Below are 12,934 nucleotides of genomic sequence, written 5' to 3'. Positions count from 1 at the left end.
AACTATTTTACTGGGCTATTTGAAATCTCCATCCCACTGTGAACCATCTCTCCTAATCTTCAACTTTACTGAACACTCCTGTCACCACTGACCTTCACTAAAACATGTCTCTTCCTTGGAGACACTGCTTTCCCTGCGGAACTCTCTCAATAGAGCCTGTACTACACTGTACTACAGACCTGAGGGAGGGAGGGGGAGGTCAGTAACATTCTCGCTCACCAATGCTTCCAGACTACTATTTCACAGGCCTTGGGCAAAAATCTTAGCTATTCGACTACATCATTCTCTCTTTCTGTGCTGCTTCCACTTACCATTCTGCTAGTTGCCTTGTAGCCCTTTACCAAAGTCTCTTGTCCCTAGCTCCTAATCTTCCTCTCTACTCCAAGTCCTGCCATCATCCTGAGTGATTTCGGTGTCATATAAGAGCAATCCAACATGTTGGCCTCATGGTTTACTTAACTTCACGTCTAGCAACCACTCGACTTTTGCCCCTTGCTTCATGGCCAAAGCCTGACCATTATACTCAACCTGGAATTCTAAATTCAACATCTAACACACACACACATTCCAACTCTGACTACAACCTCCCATCATTCTGGTGTTCGTATTTATTCCTACTACTTGTGGTTCTTAGACTTAATATGGACCTCAAGTTCTTTGATAGTCTATTCTATCAACTGCATCTCCTCCCCTCTTTACATTCTTCAACTTAAAGTCTATCACTTCAAACTACTCTCTCGCTATTATCCTCAACTTCTTTCATCGGGCCCATCTAGCAAAACACAATCTTCTGTCTTCTCTGAACCCAAACCCAGGGTGTTGGACACAATTAAAGAAAAGTCACCTTACCACTCAGACTACCCTTCAACCTTGACTGGGCTCTTAATGCAATGCTTTTGTCTCTCTACTCAGAAGGCATTTCAGACCTCTGCCACCCAAGCATGTTCCAGTTTGTTCTCAACAAATGACCTAACATACTGCTTTAAAGAACATAAACCATTAAACAATCCATCAACTTCCAGCCATAAAACCCCAAATGTATCAATACCCATACTTATCCTTTTGTTCACTACAATCAAAGTTCTTCAAAAACTTTCCTCTTCTACAAGCTAATTATTCCACTGAGTTCTGGATCTCATCCCATCCCCTCCTGACTCTCTATAAGCACCTTTCATTAGACTTTCGCTTCCATCTTTTAAAAAAAAAGCACTCTTCCTCAACCCCATACTCTCCCTTGTACTTGTTAACACTCTCCACATTCTCAAACTTCTTAAAAATTGTCAACACTCAGTATCTATTTGCTCAAGTCCATTCATTCCTCACCCTTAGCCCTGCCCACTCACACCACCTGCCACTGTCAGGCCAACATCCCCTCTCCTTTTCTGACAAATTCTCAATCCTTATCTTAACGAGCTAGTATGTGATAATGTTGACCAATCCTTCTACCTTAAAATCTCCTTCTCTTGGTTCTCCCTAGTTGGTATCTGCAGCTTTAATTACTATCGCTAAGCCCATGGGAAATATACACACATAGCCAAGGTCTCTCTCAGGAGCTTCCTATGGGTAACGCCCAACCCTTCTTGGTGTCCTCTAAATACCTTAACGCCAACATGTTCAACACTTACTTATCTTCTTAAAAGTCACTTTATTCTCACATGTTCCCTAATTCAGGTCTTCCTACTGCCATCCATATATGTGCATGTTTGAGACATCTTTAACTCTTCTCCTTATCCTTCGTGTCCATATCCAATCAAACACTATGCTTGTATCACTACGTATCCTGTATCCTTGTATCCTGTATCACTACGCTTGTGCCACTGCCTTGACAATCTCCTTTCTTAGGTTATAGCAACAATCTCTAAACTGGTCTCTCTGCCACTAGTGCTGCATAAGCATATTCAGTAAAATACACATAATCGCTATATATTTTTATAAAAAACAGCTAAATTAGAATGTCAAATAAAAAACACTTTTTATTGCAAATCACTTTACACAAATCAGGTAATGGGAAATGCAATCAAAAGAAAAATATGAGAATAAGTAATTTCAGAAGAATTCATAATAGCATACCTCAACTTACACTTTTCAACAAAATTTCTAATACTCAATATTTGTAACTTTATACCTATTACTGGATAATACTGCATTATATTGAAATATCAGAAACATTACAAAAATGTTCTTTCATTAAAAATTTTAAATGAATTCATTTCTGGGAAAACAAAGTAAATGCATCCAAAAATATTATTTTTTAATACCTCTTGCTGTTCGTGCTATCAGGAAACACTGAAGCAAAAGAAAAGAAATAGACACTGAAGCCAATTCTATTAAAAAAAAAAAATGTTTCTGGTTCCCTGGTGTAATATAAAATCACCAACAATTAATTGTGTGGAAAACTTAAAAGCATGGGTGAATGATGAGTGCAAGAGGGGTAGAAAAAGCACTAAAACCTTTAAGTGAGACAGTAGAAAAGAATTTTTATCAATGTGATATACTAGACACTATAAATTTAACATACTACACAAAATGTAGTGGAATGTTCCAAAAGGTAGCAAGAAAGCACAAAACAATGTATGGACTGATTACCTGAAGTTTTACTCAGCTCTGCTGAAAATATAGCAGACGGTGATCTGTTCTCTTTTTCTGTACCAGAAGGAAGTTTTTTCTCAGCTTCTTTAACAAGAACTTTGGGTTTAACTATACTACCTATCTCTGTTTGAGCAGCCAGAGCAGAAGCATCTGGAGGCAGTAAGGGCATCTTTGAAATATCAGATCTATCTTTAGAGATTTCATCTGGGACATGGGCTTTATCTTCACCTTTATGTTGCACATTCTTGAAAATAAGGTCTTGGGGTAATTCAGAGCAAGGCAATGAGCCGGCTCCATCCTGGACATTAGCAATTTCCCTTTTGTGGGATACTTCTAGGTCAGTGTATTCCCTGGTATATTTAGAAGAATCAGTTTTGGAACTGACAAATGTAGGGAACTCATCTATAATCTCAATTGGAGATGAATCTGAAAATGTTTCACTATCTCTTATCTTTGCTTCCTTAGCAATAAATAAGCCATCACTTGAATAAATTGCAGTATTGAGCTCCTCCATCTGCAAAGGCATTTTCTCCCTTGGGGTCAATGCTGAAACTTCACCAGGTGATAAGGTATCTTTTGTGGTGTCTGAACTGGGCTGAAGAGATTCCAAATATGGCTTCCCCGCCTTAGGTGGTGGTGAAGCACCGAGTTTTTCCTTATTTTCATGTTCTGTCATTAACTCAGATGAAGTTTCAACAAAATTCTCTTTCACAAATATCATAGCTTTATCTTGTTTTTGTGGAACTTCAGGTATTGAATCATCACTAAATAAGTCAACTGGTTCAGAATCAGGTGAGGAATCTTCAACAAGCTCAGAATGATCAGGCGCTGGCTGTGCAACTTTTGCTATTTCTGAATAATCAGAGAAATCTGGAGTTGGTTCAGTAGAGAGCTTTGTTTCTTTAATTAAATCACATGCAATAGATATATAAGGAGCTTCTGTTTCTTGAACAGCTACATTAATACTCTCAGGCTCTTTAATTTCTTCCTTTGTTCCTGATACTTTTTTTAGTGATACATTCATGGCCTCTTCATATGGTGGTGGATTTTCAGGCTCAAGTTTCATGCTTTCATAATTAACTGAAAGGGGAGCTTCTAATGGTGATGAACTGGGCTGCACTGCAGAAGCACCAGCACTAGGAACTACAGAATTTAATGGTGCTTCCATAACAATGTCAGGCAAAACTGGCGAAGGAGTAGCTTCAGATTCTTCAAATGATGGGCAAAGCTGTGCTACAGGGTAGAGTGACTCCTGCACAGCTTCTGATGTTTGAACCAAGTCCATTTTTGTTTCAAAAGCAATCTTTGTCCCTATAGTTTCATTCAATTCACTTCCACATGCTTCCTGTACTAAATCTGGGGTTAGACCTTCAGGCATGTTTGCCACTACTTCCTCAGTCATCTTTGATAAATTATCGGTTTTGACATAACCTGTCTCAGAATCTTGTGTTGCTACAAGGAAAGGGTTCGAAGATGTAATGCTAGTATTCTTCTCTGTTACAATCTGGGCCTTTTTTTCTTCTATTTTTTTTTCATCTGTCTTATTTTCTGAAGTATGATCTTCCAACAAAGGAAAAACATTTGTTGAAATGCCTTCAGTTGCTTTTGGGTTAAAGGGAGTACATGTGATATATGCTCCTGAACCAACTTTTATAGCTTCTGGTGTACTGGGAAAAGAAATATCATCATTACTGCTTTCACTATCTCTTTCATGATTTGTTTGCTCAGTGCTATCTGCAAAACATTTCTTATCCACTTTACTTTCCAACTTGCTCTCTGTACTACCTGCAGTAGCCAGCACATCACTACCTTGCTTATAAATATCTTTTACTTCCCATACTCGTTCAAATGGTTTGAAGTCTGCATATTCTTCCCTCATAGGCGCTCCCGCTATGAGTCCCTTTTCCTTAAAACTGTCCTTTGTTTCTTCTGGAGACATGACTGTGTTCTCTTCTTTAATCAACTGAGTAAGGGTTACAGGTGACTCTTGTTGATTACGAAGGATGTTATTGCTAACTAAATCCTCCTCTTCATCTTTATTCTTCACAATTATTTCTTCCCTAAGGTCTGCGACTGTTACGGCAGATTCTGCTTTTGGAGAGACAATGAATGATGATCCCATTTCTGAATATTCCAATTCTGAAACCTCAGTTAAATCTCTGTCTACAAATGGATTTTTTGCCTGCTCTGAAAACTCTTTAGAAGCTTCATCTGAAGTTTCTTGAAGTGTTCCTTTGGTGGGTAATACTGCTGGTAAATTACCAAGGTATTCATGTTCTTTAAAAGAAGCAGCTGAGAGGGGAGATAGAGAAGGAAGAGAAGCAGCAGTTTCAAGCAGGACAGATGGGAAATCCTCTTGACCAGTGGAAACAGTGTTACCTGGCTGCTCCTTCAAGTCCATAATTTTTTCTGTGATCGTGGACAGAAAGGAAAGTTAGAGAAAGCCAGTGTTCTCAGAGTTAATGCAAGTTTTATGACAGATTCAAAGGTGTTAGTAAAGACTTAATGTTAACTAAAACTAAATGTCAACAACATTTAATTAATGAATAACAAGTAGACTTGAATCATTACTAAAAAATTAAAGCTATTGTTCAATAAAACCTGTATATGGCTACAGAAGCAATTATATGCTATGCAAAGACATAAATCAGGTCTGAGAAAAATCTCAAGTATAATCACTGAAAAAGCTACTTTCTAGTTTAAAGGAAGAAAATTTGAAGAGAGTTTGACAGTATAGAAGAGAAAGGGCATCGAACAACTAGTGCCACAGAGTGACATTTATTCACATGAAAGCCTTTCAGCTCTAAGTAAATTTTATTTGGAGAAATGGAATAGTCAATATGTAAATGTAAATCAGGGGTCCAAGAATTCCTTACCTGTTTCCAATTATTAATCAGGTTCTGGCCATTTCTCTCTTGGACATAGCATATAAAATGCAATTTCACTTTTTTAGTAAACAAACATTCTTGGAACCCTGTTAATTTTTAGTAAATTCAAACTACTCTGTATAGAGTTAACAAAACTAAAGAGAGTATACAGAGGATAAAGGCTAGCAGAAAGAACTTGCCTGCAGAGGAGTGTATCACAGGCTCAGATGCAGCAGGAAGAGCAAAAAGTGTCTCATCTGAAAAACAAATAGAATATAACCTCAGCAGAAATAAAGACAGAGTTGGGAGGAGACGAAAGATAAAAGGAGCAAGCAAGCGTTCAGTTTGTAATGAGTTAACACAAAACTTTATCTACAAAGAAAAGGCCAAGATGGAAAGGAAAAAGTAGTACCATTAGTAGTACCATTAATTCAATTAAATTAACATATATATATATATTATAAAGTTGATTAAATGATATCCATAGAACCTACATTTTTCAAGAAGCAACAACATATTCTATATTACAAGAAATGTCATGAACCAAAGATACTATTCTTCTCTTTTAACATACCACATCCAAAGCTTTTACTCAATTTCAGATCAGTTATCTTATCCTAATAAAGCCAAAACCTTTAAAGATGTATATGAACAAAATAACTACACCTGCTTAATCTTTTTTTATTGGGATATCTTTAGTATCAGTTTGTTCTCTGAACGAATACTTTCAGAGAATCGTGAAGTTTCTTATTCCAGGTTGCCAATCTTTAAAGAAAAATATTCGAAGTCATTGCACACTATTATTTGAAGACATTAGCCCTACACAGCATTGTCCAAAGAAACTACTAATTATCATTAGGAAGATCATTATTATCATCAGTCTTATTTTGTTTAAAATTAACATTGAGGTCTACTTGTTATTCTAAGTCCTTTACATGCAAGAACTCATCTTACTCCTTATAACCCTATTGCTGTTAATGTCCCCCATTTAACAGATTTTTTAAAAAATAAACTGACACAAGTAACTCACTTAATATACAACTAGTGAGACTCAGACAATTCAACTCCAGAGCTCATTTTCCTAACCACTATATGCAATACGTTACGGACTGGATGTTTGTGTCCCCCCAAATCCATATGTTGAAGCCCTAACCTCTACTGTGATAAGTATCTGGAAATGGGGCCTTTGGGAGGTAATCAGGGTTACACAATGTTACATGGTAGGGCATGGTAGGATAAGATTAGTGCCCTTATTAAGAAGAGACACCAGAGAACTTGCTCGTGCTGTGAGACAACACCCTCCCTACTCTCACTCCTCCCTTTCTGTGCAGGCGCACACACATCGTGGGAGCACAGTGGGATGGCAGCCACACGGAAGCCAAGAGAAGAGGCCTCAGAATGAAACCTACCTAGCAGCACCCTGATCTTAGACTTCTCAGCCTCCAGACTGTGAAGAATAAATCTGTTGTTTAAACCACCAGTCCTTGGTATCTTAGCATGGCAGCCCAAACCCACTAATACACTATATATTGTTCTGATCCTCTTGGCACATGTCATTTTACACCTCCAGTTGGAAGATCCTGAGCTAAAGATGTTCTGTAGTTTAGAGAAGGCCTCTAGTAAAACACAATTTGAAATAGCTTGAAGGATGACAGGAAGGTTATTCGTTTAGCGGAGAGAACCTAATAAATCTGGACACTTCTAGCTGGAAAGACAAGCTAGACAAGACTGAGCAACAGGAAAAAAAAAAAAATCAAAGAGATGTGGCTATCATGGACATGGGACTTGTCTTCCAAGGGTATATTCCCTTTGGTGAATAGGGGAGTTAAATTCACGATGTCAGATAAGTTTTACGTAAATCCACACTGGAGATAATGTCATACTTAAAGAATTCTTAGATGAGGTGATGAGGGGATATCCATGATATTAAAAGGGTGTTCAATAACCTAGATCGACAGGTTGGACAGGATACCTGTCCAAATCAGGAAGACATCACGCCTTCTAAGAGTTTACAAAATGTACACGTGTTCACACTTTTATTTAAAGATGGCTTGCTATGTGATCTTAGTTAATTTACAGTGTCTCATGTGTAGAATGAGGGAACCTGAAAACTATTTTCAGTTAAAACAATTAACTATATAATCTTGTATAAAAGTGCGATTTAGGGATTGTTAAAGAGCAAAACCAAATAATCACACAGCTGTTCCATCTAAATAAAAGACAGCAAATTTTTAAAACAGTTGTCTTTTCATCTAGACTATACGGGTAAAAACCACTAATTCAGAGGTCAGTCTACTTGAACTAGAAACATGTTACCATTAAAATCAAATGAAAAACAAACTACATCTAAAACTGCTCCAATAAAGTTTGTTGTTGTTGTCGTTGTTGTTTTTATGCCTACAGCACCTGGTCTTCTAGGTGGTCTCCCATCCGTGTACTAACCAGGCCTGACCCTGCTTAGCTTCCAAGATCAGAAGGGATCGGGTTTGTTTCAGGGTAGCATGGCCATAGACAAGTATTTTTTAACTACATCCTTATTCATATCTAGTACAGAATCTCTCTTATAATAAAAACTATATTCCTGGCACCTAGCCAAGTGAAAAAGTTTTACAAATTAGTATTTCAAATATTCACTAAATTTCAAAAAGAGAAAAAAACTTCATTTTGAAAAATGAAATTCACTCTAAAATTAACCACAAAACAAGTACATTTCTAAAAGCATTGATTAGGAAAAATATCCAGAAGAGAGTTACTCAGACTTCCACTAAAGCAATGATGGATCATGATATCAAATCGCTTGGGTTCAAGTCCCAGATCCATCCATTACTTACCACTGTGCAACCCTCATTTCCACATCTGTAAAATAAGGATAATAATGGTATCTACCTCAAAACATTGTGAGGGAAGGGCATGAGAAAGAAAAAGAACCAATAATTTGCCCTAAATTACCGAGCCAGGAGGCCAGAGAGCCTGGCTTTAAACAGGTCTAACTCCTAAGTTCATGTGCTTTATCTTCCGAGGAAAGTGTTTATGCATAAATACAATAGGTGTAAATTCTTCTCTTTTTTTTCTTTGTTTTATTTATTTTTTTACTCTAAATTCCCATGACTGTTTTGTAACTACTAATTTGTACTTCTTCATCCCTTCACCTTTTTCACCTAGCCCCCCAACCCTCCTCCCCTCTGACAGTCACCAGTTTGTTCTCTGTATATATCAGTTCTGCAAGTTTGTATCTCCTGAAACAAGATAAATTGTCATCCAAATACCCTGCAATTCATCTGAAATATCTGACTGATTAATTGCTTCTCTATAAATGACATTCACAGAGACATTAATGCTGGCCAGGCACATTTAATTCAGATATTCCTTTGATACTCAAAATCAGCCTGTCAATAGGTACTGCTGTTATCCTCATTTCACAAATGAGGAAACAGGCATAAAAAGGCTAAGTAACCTGTCCCAAGTCACAAAACTCAAAGTGATGATCTGAGATTTGAATCCCAGCGGTTTACAAGTCCATACTCTTCCTTTAACCGCTGCAGTTAAATACTTCTATATCAAACAATCAAATTCTAAGGCTAAAACAACTGAAAATTATTTGTTTCTTGTTTTGAAAAAAAATTACTGATTTTAGATTAGTCTTCCTTTTTCTGTAAAAAAAAAAAAAATCCTTTCACAAATAAACTATTTTAAAATCAGGGATACTATAGTAAGTAAAAAGCATAATATTTTGAATTACTATGTGTACACTTATATTATTGGGCTTAAAAAAAGGTAAACTCCTCCCTCTATGATCCACTCATAATGCCAAATTCTAATTAATGAACGCAATCAAAATGCTAATCATCAACCTCATTTGTGTTACTGTGGAAAAATATAAAGCACTTAATTATAACCATACTAAGTAAAAATATAGTGGCATATTTAAAAAGAAATAAGGGAAAAAAAGCTTTCACTAAATAACAGGCAAAAGAAAAGCCAGAACTTTCCTATGAAGTCTCTCCACTCTGCTGCCATCGGATTAATATTTCTAAAAAGACAATTCTATATGTTATCTTGCTCAAAAACATTTAAAAGCTTCCAGTTAACCAATGAATTATATCTAAACCCTTAGATAAATATGGCCCTGCACCACATGGCCCCACCTTAACTGTCTAAACTTATCTCCACAAGTCCTCACAGGTCATCCATGCTAATCAAACATGATTCTTCATAACCAAATCCATGCTTCCCCTTCCTGTGCATCTGAATGTTGACATCCAGTAACGCTTGAATTCGCCATACGTGGCCTTACTTTCTTTGTAAAACATACCCATCCTTATCTTTTTCTGTTAATCTTCTACATGTCCAGTTACCTAAACTCAGACTTAACTTACTCAAAGTCAAAAGCTAGTTAATGACAAAGCTAAAATTTATAATATAAACCTTTTTCATTATTATCAGATATATTTCCTTATCACCCTCTGTAAAATGAACAGAATCACTAAACTACTTATAATGACAGTATGGAAGATGAACACCATTCACAAAACAACTTTTTCCATATGATCTATTCCTCGTGTGGCCGTAAGGCTAGCATTCATTTCCTTACCTAAACCTAAACCTAGAATGTAAATTTAGACCAACTGCCACAGGGCTACATATTTTGAATGCTATTTACTTCCATCACATAAGGATCAGTTTCAAAATTAAAGTTCACTAAAGAGATTTCTTTTTTTTAAGTAAATCACTTTTAAAAAGTAAAAATGGCTTTTTAAAAAAATTATTTATTTAAATTAGTTTCAAGTATACAGTATATTGTTTAGATATCTATATAGTTCATAAAACAATCCCCCCCAATTGCTCCCTCCCTCCCCTGGCCCTCCACCTAGCTATCATTAATGCTAATTGCATTCTCTCTGCTGAGGCATTGACCAACTACCAACTACTAATTTGTACTTCTTTAACCCTTCACCCCATTTTTCCAGCCCCCCAACCTCCCTCCCCTCTGTTTGTCACCAAATTGTCCACTATATTTGTGAATCTGTTTTTGATTAGTTTGTTCTTTTTGTTCTTTAGATTCCGCATATAAGTGAAATCATGTGGTATAAAAGTGGTATGGCACTTAATTTATTACTAGTCATTTAAAAAAATATACGTTATCATGAGCTCACCAATGTCTACATCCTCTTATAACTGAGTATTTTCCTTGACATGTTCATTTCAAAAAAAACCTATTTATCAACCAAACATGTAATTGGTTAGTAAAATCAATAGTATAATTTATAAAACAAGGGAAATAAACAGCACTTTAAAACCATAAAGAACTGCTTCTAGCTATGAGAGTAATTATATCAGACTAACCCTTCTAACAGAACTATAAAACTAGGCAAAATATATGAAGCAACTGTCTTGAGACACTGGACAACAGGCACTACAGGAAGGAGAGTGATGCCTGAGAAGAGGGAAGCACAACAGATAAGTGGCCTGGCTTTCTGCCTGAAGGCACTTTCTGGTCTACGATACAGGGAAGAAGCAGCCAAGAATAGAACCCAAGAACGCTGTGCTCTTGCGGAGCTGAGGCAGCGGCTGAGTTACCTGGTATTTGTGGGGCAGGGTAATATACAAAGGAGCGCTACGTAGGAAAGGGCAGGGGTTCCCTTTAAATATTTGGCCTTTCCCTTCAAATACACAGCACAGAAGTCTACAATAGAGTTGTGAGCTGAATGGATATTCTGGAGGTCAGACTGTGCTAGAAGACCTGACCTAAAATTTTGACCAGAGTAGTGAGATCTCACTGAACACTCCAAGCATAAATGTGAAACCCCAGAAAAGGAACACGTTAAGAGTGGGACTACTCTAACCCTAAAGTAAGGGATTCTCTAGACCAAGAGTCAACAAAACATGGCTCGTGGGCCAAACCTGGATTGAAAGATAGCCATGTCACTCATGTATGTATTGTCTATGACTACTTTTGCATTAATATGGGTAAAGAGTATTTAAGACAGAAACTGTTTAACCCACAAGCCTAAAATATTTACTACTTGACACTTAAAAAGTCAGCAGTTCCCTGTTCTAGACTCACCCTAACATTAAAATCAAGACTTGAAAAAATCAAGATGATTTGCCAGCAAATTAACTGCCTGACAGAACAAAACTAACACCACACCCATGACAACCAGTATACAATAAAAAAATTACTGGACGTGAACAGAAGCAAGAAAATATAAGCATAAATAAGAAAAAGTCAAACACAGAAATGATATAGATTTTGGATTAGCAAACATTAAAATATAAATTTAAATAGCTATTAAAACATTCCTAAGTATATACAGTAAAAGGTAGACATAATGAGTGAACAGAGAATCTTGGTAGAGAAATATAGACTAAAAAAAGAACCAAATGAGATTCTATAACTGAAATCACATTAAGTGAAAGAAAAATTCACTGAGGGGGCTTAAGAGCAGATTGGACACTGCAGATCAATAAGATTAAAGAAAGCAACAGAAAGAAACTGCCCAAACTGAAATACAATAGAGGAAAAAAAGATCTGGGGGAAAAAAGAATGAACAGTGCCTCAGGGACCTGTGAGATAATCAAGCATTGAAAATGTATGTAATTGGAATCCCCCCAAAAAGGCTACAGTGACTGATGAAGGGAAAAAGAGACAGAGAGAGAAGAAAAAAAAAAAAAGAATTAAAGATAATGGACTAAAACTTGAGAATTGTAATGGAAAATACCAACTCAAAGATCCAAGAAATTCAAAGCAGGATAAATACAAACCACAAAGAAATCCAGTGTAGAGATCAAATTGTTGAAAACTAAAGATAGAGAAAATCTTAAAACAGGAAAATGGCAAGAGAACAATTTAAGAATGACCCGCCTTCTCATTGGAAACAATGTAATCCAAAAAACAGACAGCTTTTAAAATGATGAAAAAACTGACATCCTAGAATTATATAGTCATTCATCATAATTCACTGATTCTCTCTATTTGGAAAAATTTGTTTACTCCCTAAATCGGCAATACTCAAAAAAAATACAGCAGCATACATGCACAGAAGCAGCAAAACATTACAGTCACCCAACGCACGTTTCCAGGTGAGGTCAAATAAGAAAACCCTTGTTGTTTCAGCTCTCACTCAGACTGTAAACAAGCACTGTTTTTCAAGGCTATTTAGTACCACGTTTTTTCACATTTTTGTGCTTTCTGTTGGTGATTTTGATGTTTAAACTGACCCCTAAGCATAGTGCTGAAGTGCTGTCTAGTGTTCTTAGCCACAAGAAGGCTGAGATACACCTTACAGAGAAAATAAACGTGTTAGATGAACTTCATTGAGGCATGAGTTACAGCACTGTTGGCCATGAGTTCAATGTTAATGAATCAACAATACCTAGTAAATACTGTGTCTTTAAATAGAAACACACATAAAACAAAGTTATGTACAGATCAATTTTTAAAAATGCTATGACTAAAGGTTCACAGGAACTTAACCCTG

The 12,934-nt window shown here is 36.5% G+C and overlaps 1 protein-coding gene and 1 pseudogene across 3 annotated transcripts in view; both read right to left on the bottom strand.

The window, feature by feature from the left end:
- The window catches only part of RTN4 (reticulon 4), a 66,523-nt gene that overhangs the window by 40,481 nt on the left and 13,108 nt on the right, over nt 1-12,934 (bottom strand). Inside the window, exons 2-3 of one of the 3 annotated variants that reach the window (XM_039887158.1) lie at nt 5,657-5,713; nt 2,587-4,998 (exon numbers count right to left, since the gene is read on the bottom strand). The exons of 1 other annotated variant lie outside the window; for it this stretch is intronic. In XM_039887158.1, the coding sequence (XP_039743092.1) occupies nt 2,587-4,998; nt 5,657-5,713 (2,469 nt within the window). The remainder of the gene's footprint in view (nt 1-2,586; nt 4,999-5,656; nt 5,714-12,934) is intronic. One more of the 3 variants, XM_039887159.1, reaches the window with a different exon arrangement.
- On the bottom strand, nt 7,851-7,969 carry LOC120622369 (uncharacterized; annotated as a pseudogene).

This window comes from Pteropus medius, unplaced genomic scaffold (assembly GCF_902729225.1).
Source record: "Pteropus medius unplaced genomic scaffold, Ma_sr-lr_union100, whole genome shotgun sequence".
Taxonomy (NCBI): Eukaryota; Metazoa; Chordata; class Mammalia; order Chiroptera; family Pteropodidae; genus Pteropus; species Pteropus medius.
The sequence above is the reverse complement of the archived record's forward strand: the minus strand, read 5'-3'. Positions and strand labels throughout refer to the sequence as shown.